Source organism: Pygoscelis adeliae, unplaced genomic scaffold, assembly GCF_000699105.1.
Source record: "Pygoscelis adeliae isolate BGI_AS28 unplaced genomic scaffold, ASM69910v1 Scaffold25, whole genome shotgun sequence".
Lineage (NCBI taxonomy): Eukaryota > Metazoa > Chordata > Aves > Sphenisciformes > Spheniscidae > Pygoscelis > Pygoscelis adeliae.
In genome coordinates, this window is record NW_008824808.1 from 4765782 (window position 1) to 4775210 (window position 9429).

At 44.6% G+C, this 9429-nt stretch overlaps 1 protein-coding gene across 1 annotated transcript in view; it reads right to left on the reverse strand.

Moving 5' to 3' along the window:
- Nucleotides 1–2554: 2554 nt before the first annotated feature.
- Nucleotides 2555–9429, reverse strand: part of NR1D2 (nuclear receptor subfamily 1, group D, member 2) — a 21176-nt gene continuing 14301 nt past the window's right edge. The window contains exon 7 of the mRNA XM_009324189.1: nt 2555–5670. Within this exon, the coding sequence (XP_009322464.1) occupies nt 5474–5670 (197 nt within the window). The 3' untranslated portion in view covers nt 2555–5473. The remainder of the gene's footprint in view (nt 5671–9429) is intronic.

Consider the following 9429-nt stretch of genomic DNA (forward strand, 5'->3'; position numbering starts at 1 on the left):
CTAGGGACCCAGGCACACATGTTGGGTGGCCATTTATCCATGTGTTTTCTCTATCCCGGAGTGTTGTGCAGAAGAGAAGTCAGCTATCGGGATGTCACATCTGTGCACAGATCTGGGTTGCTTCCTGGGGCTTCTGCACCTGCATTTGGGCCAAAGGAGCGGAGGGGAGGGAACTGAGGGGTACCTGAGGTGCTCCTCGAGATCCTCCCATGTTCTGGGACTATGCAGAAACCGAGTCAGTCTCCAGCCTAGGTCAGAGGCAATCTTCAGCTGTGTGCTGGCAACTGACCCTGCCAAAGTGGCATAAAAGGGGGCATTAGTGTCAGCCTCATTTTATAAACCATCACCACTGCTGATGCATCACACAGCTTTGAGTATCTACATTAAGTAAATGAAAACCAAAGCAGCAATTATCTAGCCTTGCAGCTAATCCAGGGCTGCCTGCGTGAGGTCTACAGAGCAGAGCTGTTGTACAGCAGTAACCCAGCAGGCCTCTCTAGATGTGCTTCATTTTAAGCTGCAACTTCTGGGCCAGATGGGCTTTTAACACGTTGTATTTGCCTCTGCCTCTGTACCACCTTATTAAGTAGCACTCGATGCGGTTGCATGAAATAATTTGAGCTACAATCTTCTTAAGCTGAAGTATGGGGGTGGGGGGGGCAGAGAGAAAGGCCCTTCGAGAAGATACCCCCCCCAGTTTTAAGCATGTAACTTTACAAGTAACCCCCTGAGGGTCCTCCTCCAGCCAGAGGCAAAGGCTTTCCTGGGGAGCAATGCAGGGGACCAACCATCATGGATGGTTGCTCCCGCACGCAGCCTGCCTTGGGGATTCAGGCCAGGCAGGAGCAGTTTGTTTCTACGGCTATAGGAGACAGCAGGGTTCAGCCTTCTATCATTGCAAGCGCTGCCTTAAAACAGAAGTGCTAGGGTGTACGTTTTCAGCAGGTATAAACTGCTCTGTGAAAGGGCCTGACACGGCAGAGCAGTGTCTGCATGGAGGAAAGCTTTGTTGGCGTGGATGGACCTGTTTGTTCCCGATAACCAGGAATGTGCAGCCTTGCAGCCTCCACGCACGCCTGCTCAGCTCCTCTCGCTGGCCATGCGGCTGTGTCCTTGACCAACTTTCCTGCCCAGCGAGCACAGCCTCCGCAATGTTTTTTCCAAGCTGCCCGTTGTAGCTCAGTCGGCTGTCGGGGGTGGGCGTCTCTGGGCTCTCCCCATACCTGGATGTTCCTCCCTCCCCGCTCCACCCTTCAACCTTGAGGAAAAAAAGAAAAAAAAGAAAAAAAAAAGAAGGTATTCGCTGATGAAGGCTCTGGCAGTTGCTCACTGTCTCATCAAAAAAAGGAAGTGCCAATTATTTCCTTGTACGAACTGTTTCTGTAACCAAAGTGTTCTGTGGTTCAGTTGCGAATGCTGAATCCCTCCCACCCTGCACGCAGCTCGTGGGTCACGAGCCCGAGCAGGAGGCAGCTGGCTGCCCACACCCTCATCAGTTTATACTTTCACAAGCAACAGTCCTACCTTTGTTTTTCTTTGTGACATTCGCCATTTCCTCGTGGAGCGAGGACAGAGACCGGGCAGGCTCCTGCGGGCACGTTCACACTTGAGTGGGCGCTGCCGACTCCAATTCCCACGAACAAGCACAAATGCTTCATGTCCCCATCCCCAGAGCGTCTTGCTCAAACTGGGAGGGTGGGAGAGGGGGAATGGAATCGTGTTTTTACTGGGAAGCTTCCCTGCCTGGTTCCCCCATTTGCTGCGATAAGGCTTTCACAGCCGAACAGGGCAAAATTACTTGTAGCCCAAGCGGAGCATCCCGGCGAAAGCTGGCAAGAGCTCTTCCCAAGGACCCCCCAGGCCCTGGGACCTCCGTGGCTCGTAGCCCTGCTCATGGGGGCTCAGACTGGGCGGCAACAAGGGAAGCCATATGCAAACATGCCACCAGAGAAAGCATGCCAAGAAAAAAAAGTGGTTTTGTGCTGTTGTTTTTTCCAGTGCTGGCGGTCATAATTTTGTTTCTGTTTTGGGTTTGGGTTGTTTTTTTTTTTAAATACTGATAGATGCAGCATTTCCTGGAGAAGCTTCTCTTACCTCCTAAAACAGTAAACACTTCAAACTAGGAAATCAAGCTGGAAAAATCAAACGGGTCTTTGCCCTTTGTATGCCGTTTTCCATCTACCTCTTATAACCTAGCTTTAAGACTGTCTTTACCAAAAATTAAACTGTACACATTTTTTCAATTACAAGGTCATATTCTTGAAATGTAATGAAGGTTTTTAAAATAACTACCTATTTTAATGATGCTACCCAAAAAGATTCGTTAACTGTGATAAGCGAAGTGCACCAGAAAACCCCATCCAACCACCTGGCAAGACAGACCAGTGTCGCAGGCGGACCGAGACACGGGCTCCCAGCCACTGTGCACCAGTGCAGCCCCCGTGACCTTACAGCAGCTGATGTTCTCATCCACTACTGCTGCTTTGCTCATCTCGGCATGTTGTCCTCCCCTCCAGGCTTTGTACAGAAAAATGCAGAGAACACAGAAACACAGTTTAGCTTGCTGACATAATGCCCATATTTAATCTTTTAAAACAAGAACAAAATCAAGAATAAAATCAAGAATAAAAATTTCATTTAAGTCATACAGTACATTAATCTTTCAGCAATGACCCAATCTACAGTACTTAAATGCCTGGCATGAAGTCTATTATCTCAGCGTTTAACAAGTGTATAACCAGTGACACAGTAAAAGAAGAGCTCACAATACACAGCTAACACGATGAGTTTCGGTTTTCTTCTAAGAGTCCAGCTAGGGTTTGTAACATGTGGGTCACTTTTGAACCATACTTTAATCAACTTTTTTGTTCAGTCAATCTCTTTGGGGCTTTTTTTCTGTTATATGAGTTTTTCCATTATGTACAGGAAGATTATTTCAAATGAAATTGCACAAGTTAGAATATCTATCTATAGGCATACATGGTCAATCTAACTAAAAATTTAATAAGCAGTAATTACTCAGTCCTGGTTATACATTCCTAAAGGCTTAATAATACAGTTTTAAGAAGAAAAAAAAAAACAACAAAAAAACAAAAAACAACAAAACACAGTTGTAGGGTGGCAATCTCTGTAAGAAGCCTCCTTCCCTCCCAAAACAACCAAGGGTTAACCGTACTTCCCACATTTGAAATGGGGTCTACAAATAAGTCATTTCAGCTCCTAAATAATACAAAACACGTGACTGTGTCCTTTCTAAAGTCCAAATGGTTCAATGAGGAATTCAGTGAAGCTCTCAAACAAATAATACTGGTAGGATGGCAGACTGTTAACAGAAATTAGGACAATATGCCCCGATAGCACATTTGGATAGCAAAACTGTATGTATTAAGGGGCCATTATCCAGTGGTTAAAGTAGCTTGAAACAGGCGAGCTCTCCCTGCAGCAGCTGCGGAGGAGGGGAAAGGGTGGGCTCTTCTGCTCCTTAGCCAAGGCTAAAGCCAAATTTTCCCCAGCTTGTACTCAAGCACCTGCCCCCTCTTGCTCTCGGCCCCTTGGCCAGCATTCCTTACCCCTTTCCGAGGAGAAATCCCCCAGCCCAAAGGTGACGGGAGCCGTGGCGGGGCACGAGCCTCCCCTCCTCTGCCCGGCTCCTGATGCTCAAGGGCAGGCAGAGGTCTGCCTCTGCTCCAGCTCCGCGGCAGGCACGAGGGCTCCCATCCCCTCGCTGCTGCGCGAGAGCTGCTCCGGCACGGCGAGGAGGAACTCTGCAGCCCGGCAGCTTTCCGCCTCTTGGCCTCAACTACTGCATACATCTAAATGCAGCAACAGAGAGGTCTCTCCCTCCACAGAGCAGCGTTACCAAATGCTAGCGACCCAGAGGGCTACCTCTAAGGTAAATTAACTAAACACAAGGGTAACGGAGCATCTTCTTCCCACATTAGCAAAACGTAACTAATTAACACAACTGCTTTGACTTCTTTTAATCTCTCGTCTGGTGCCAGGTCCTGCTATAAATGGAGAAAACCCATAGAGAGCCACTTTCCTAGATGGAAAAGCAGCAGAATCTTAAGCCTTGAGGATCTGCTTTGTAATTTGCTACTGGCATAAACAACAAAAAAAGTCCCATTTGTTTGTTTAGTTTTTGTGGTGTTTTTTTAAGAAAAAAATCCAGACCATCCAGTGTACCTTCTCTGCACACACACACACACACGCACCAGTGGAGAGCTCCAGAAGAACAGGCATGGGAACCACAAAGCCCAAATTGTGAAGAGACATGGGGAATCCCACATTTCTGTGTTCAATTCTCATTTAGCAGTGAAGCAGCAAAATGATGTACTGCAAGAAATAAATGGTCACAGAACACACATACACCCAAATGCAACCATGGATAAGTTTTTTGCATTTTTTTTCTTCTGATAGATGCTGTTACTCATCTGATAGTTTCTTTCTGGCTGTGCTGAAGTTTTTGAAGAGCATGTGGTGCTTCTTTAACCTTTATCAGAATGTAAGAACCTCAGTGGCAACGGACAATCAATCTCATTAGTGCCACAACCAACCATCTCCACTTGAGATTCTCGACGAACCCGTTCTGGAAGTTGAAGCTGACTCTGCCGCTTTGGTGCCACTCTTTTTTTTTTTTTTTTTTTTTAAATTAACACACACAGCATATTAATGCAAATTTGATGTTTTCTAAAAATTAGAAATGCTCAGATAATTAGTTCAGCAATATGCAAAGTGCATCTATTTGGTTCTTTCCATAGATCACCTTCTGTTGTAAGTTTAAATTCCTTCACAGTTTAAAATATTGTGAAGAAATTATATGTATACTTTATGTATAGAACTATTTATATACATACACATATATACACACAACTCTGTACTTTATATAGCCATAAACACTCATTACTTAACTATTTATATTATATACAGATGGCATGAACACACACTCAGTGAAGAGTTGGTGCAGGCTGAAATCATTCCATTGGGTTTAATGGAATAACAACAGTGAAACCATGAGTGAGTTATCAAGAGACACAGACATACATCTATTAGATAATTGAAAGACCAATTAAATCAGCTCTTCCATTTTCCTATTAGCGCAGGATTGTTCCCACCCCATTCCATGCTCCATATGCACATACACAGCTATTTTGTGTTCAGTTTACATGAGAGGGCAGCGGTGGTTCTTTTTTCTAAGTGAAAGAACAGTCCATATTTACTCGGGCTCATCACAACCTCTTCTGCAGAAGTGCAGCACAGCTGGGTCTGGACGTCTTGGAGGACTCTGAATGCTGCGCCGCCGTTAGCTGAAAGCACCTGCTGAAGCGTTATTGCATGGTTATGGGACAGCTATCAATTGTTCACAGTCTGCGAACTCTCCCTCTCCAACAAGTGGTACAACTGTATAAATACATATTTTAGCACAAAACAGTTTAACACGAGGCAAGTCCAAGTACAAATGAGACCTAAAGGCCTATGGGTGAACTTTAAAGGCCAAGAGTTCTTCAGAGTGCATGTTGTTTAAGGAACGCAAGTCAGGTAATTTCAAAAGAAGTTTTGTGAAAATAGAGGCTTCATTTGGGTGATTTTTCATGATTAAGGTCCTTAATGCACGGATTAGTGTTTCCTGAAGTGCCTCCACAGAATTGACATTTTCTATTCCAGAGCGATCTAAAGCGGGGGGGGGGGGAAGAGAGAGAGAGAGAGAAGGGAAAAAGAAAAAAAAAGAGACTGAACGGATGTAGTTTGCAACATAAAGCCACTGCAAGAATCACCCACCAAATTAAGAAGCACAATAAAAATTAAATACTTGTGCCGGAAGTTTCAAACTCACATACCAAAAGTCTTTCAAACATTATTTAGCATCAACTTTGCAAAGTATTAATCTCACACTGAACTGGCAGCATTCAATCACCTTTTCCGTAATCCCTTACCCACGTTTCTGGAAAAGGACAGACTGAAGCACGCGTTTGAATATTTTGCTGAATCACAACTTAACGCAAGGAGAGAGACAGGGCACACCGAAGTAAAAATTTCAAACGTTTCTCAAGGCTGGACACAGAAGCCTAAACTTAAATCGGAAGTTCATGGTTGAGGCAGAAATCCCACTCAGGACAAGCCACACTCTTATCTGCACAATAGGATCCCCAGGGGCAGAGGGAGTACAAGCCTGGACATGACGGCACTATTTCTGAGTGCGTTCAGAAGCACTTACAAAATGAAACACGATGCACCCAAAAATTCCCAACTGAGGAAGAAAACAAGAATTTCAACATCAAGAAAAATATTATGCTTTCACATACAGAACTCACCCCACGCCCAAAGCATCTCTTTCAAGAAAGCTTATTTAAGAACATGCCTGTTGTCCTTAGGTGGAATCTAAGTAAGCAGCTTAAAAGGATGAATTTTTAAGCAAAACATCTCGCCTAATAACCATGCACAGCAGCTGTTTTTTCCAAGCTGTAGCCTCTCTTCTTAAACACTGTGTAAATTCAACGGGGCACATACATACACGAGTGACGGACACGAACAGAAATGTGCTTTGATGTGTACATAAGCAAAGCACTCTGCAGAACTGGGACACAGAATGACAACAGCTTTCTGGAGCAGCACTGAGTCAGATCGTACAGTCAGAGTGGGAATCCCTTCCTTATGCTGCCAGTGTCAATCCAATAGGACTTCTCAGGTGAACAGAGACTAGGAAGTCCTCCGGGTCTATTCAGTGCAGTTCTCTACCACTATGGTAAAAATCATTATGTAATCCACTTAAGGATCCGTCTTGAAGCAGTTAAATGTGTTTTGTTCCTTTAGAAAGATTGTTCCAGAACCTTCCACTCTAACAATTAGGAACTTTGATTAGTATCAAATGATGTTTATTAGCACATATCCCACTTTTCTGTGAAGATTGTCCATTAGGTTTGATAGCTGCTCTCCAAGAGAGCACGAGTGAGGAGATGCCTTTCTGCCTTTATTTGTTAAACTATCTATCTATCCCACTTGTCCCCCGCTTTGCAAAACCTTTAGGTTTGCTCTGTCCTGAGCAGGGATGATGTTTGCACAGAATATGCCAGATGAGGTTTCTCAAGAGCTCTGTACAGTGACAGCAGTACTGCCTTGCCTCTGAAGGCAGAATAACGCAGTCGTTTTTCCTGGCTGCCTCGGGTGAGTTATTGTAGCCTCCTCTCTGCAGTTAGTCCAAGTCTTTCTTCTCCCTCTCAGTCTACTTCCAGTTGCTCTCAGTGGCCAGCAGAAGTTTTTGTTAGTACTATCCCAATAAGAAAGAATAATAGAGGGTGTGTATTTTATATTTTTCTACCACAAGGCATCACCCTCAGTTAAGAGATTATCTGGTCTCCAGCCCTGAATGAACCACATTCTTTCAGCTTTGCTTCTACCTCGCTTCTTCCTTCTTCAGTGCCCATGATGCATCTTGCTATCTTCCCTCCATCTTCAACACATCCAGCTAACTGAAGCCAGAGGTGAAACATTCTTATAGTTTTGGAATGGTACCAAGGTAATTCCTCAGCACCACCAGGAACACTCCCACATCCTCACTGTATGGTCCTGCTTTTTCTTTCTTTGCCATATGACACCAAAACAAGAGGATGTACACAGTTACACACATACCTTGCTACTACCCCTGCTGCTTCTTTCTGCACATTCTAAATATCCCTCATAGGAGTAGTTATTCATCCAGTGTTATGTGGAGATGCTTCTGACAAGTGTTCTCCCCACTAGCACTATTTAGAGACTTACGAACATTTTTTTTTTCCACTGGCATTTTTTTTTTAAAAATTAAAACAACTGAAAGTCTTTTAAAAAGATTTTTAACTAGTGCAGCATGGTATTTTATATTCTGGATCACTTAATCAGGATTCAACAGTCACACACTCCTGCCTCCTTCTGGAACTGATGTAAATCTTGACTACTATCTTCCTTTCAATCTTCTCTTGAGTAACTTTCATTCTGAGATGAAGAAGTCTTAATGGCCTTATTCTTCCACCTTCAGTTCTTCTTTCAATTACAGCATCTTTTGCCTTTGCCTGCATCTCCACATCATTCTCTCTGATGCTGCTCCTCAACTCTTCCTCCTTCTCTAATTGACCTCCGCCTCCGCTTTATGGGAAATGACTCTCTGGGTCACACTCCTCCTTGAGGGGTGGGGTGCAGGGGATGTGTCTTTCAAGATCTGTTTAATCAACAGGTGCCTCAAATCCTTCAGTTCTACAGGCACCTTCTCCTCCTGGCAAGCCCTCCTACTGCAAGCATCTTCCCCAGGACCTCTGCTGGGGGCACTTCTGTTCTTCTTAGGTACCTGCTCAAGCATGAAGCTTGCTCGCTTACTCACTTGTGCGAGTAATGACTGCAGCACTTCAATTCAGTTGCAAGCTACAGAATGAAGTTGGTCTGAAAACTGCTGGACTCACAGTGACCATCAAGGTTACTATTGTGTCTGGAATATGGTACAAATGCAAGTTTGGGCCCAAATGTTAAAAGACTAATGAAGTTGTACTTTATAAAACCCTAGAAGTATTTTGTGAAGATATCCAGGAAGGCTGCGATCAGACTGCAGATCAGATCACAAGGGAGCTAAGATAGGTAGCAATAATGTCCAAAGCTATGATCTGAAAAATTCTCAGCAGCTGCAAGAAGCCTGAATGCCAAACACCTCCTCTTTTTGTCCTGTTGCATGGCTCTGACATTACATGCTGTACATGTTACATACCATCCCTAAGCTAAGCCCTACGGGAAGCTAGCAACAGCATAGAGCAGTGCTTAAAAGGCTGGGGAGGGGCTGGCTCTGTGCTAGAAGCACATTTAACAGTACAGATACAGCCACTTACATTCAAAACAGGTGGCACAGAGATTGTGATAGTCTAGGGCCCAACAGCTGCACAAGCAAGAAGAGCGGCTGTAGCCTAGTTACAACATTGCACAAGGAGGGAAAAGGCCCAGTTCTCAGTCCTTATTTTAAAGGTTGTCTCCAGTTTTTGTCAATTTAGTTTTTGAAAGATAAAATATGTAAAGCAGGGTCTGGAAAAGCAACTAAAACCCCAGGTTTCTCTCTGCTACCTGAACATTTTCACTAACAGACTACAGCGCCATGCTTCCTTCACACTGCTATTTGTTCTGGCTTTTGAAGTCTGCAAACTCCGTACCACCCTCCGCTCCTTACCACCGCTTACAAATTGAAGAGGCTACAGCTGCCTCATCCTGTGCTCTCACATTTCAGTTAGGCCATGCACAAAGCTATTAGACTGAACTGCCCTACCTTGTTTACAGAGGCTTCATGTGCCGCCTACAGCACCGTGCCTGGGATGCCCCTCCCTGCTAAGATAGATGTGGGTCTAAACCGCTCATGTGGAAGAGGTGCACTTGTTCAAGAAGTGAGTGGCCCCCAAACGCTGGCTTGTGGTGTAAGTGGGCACT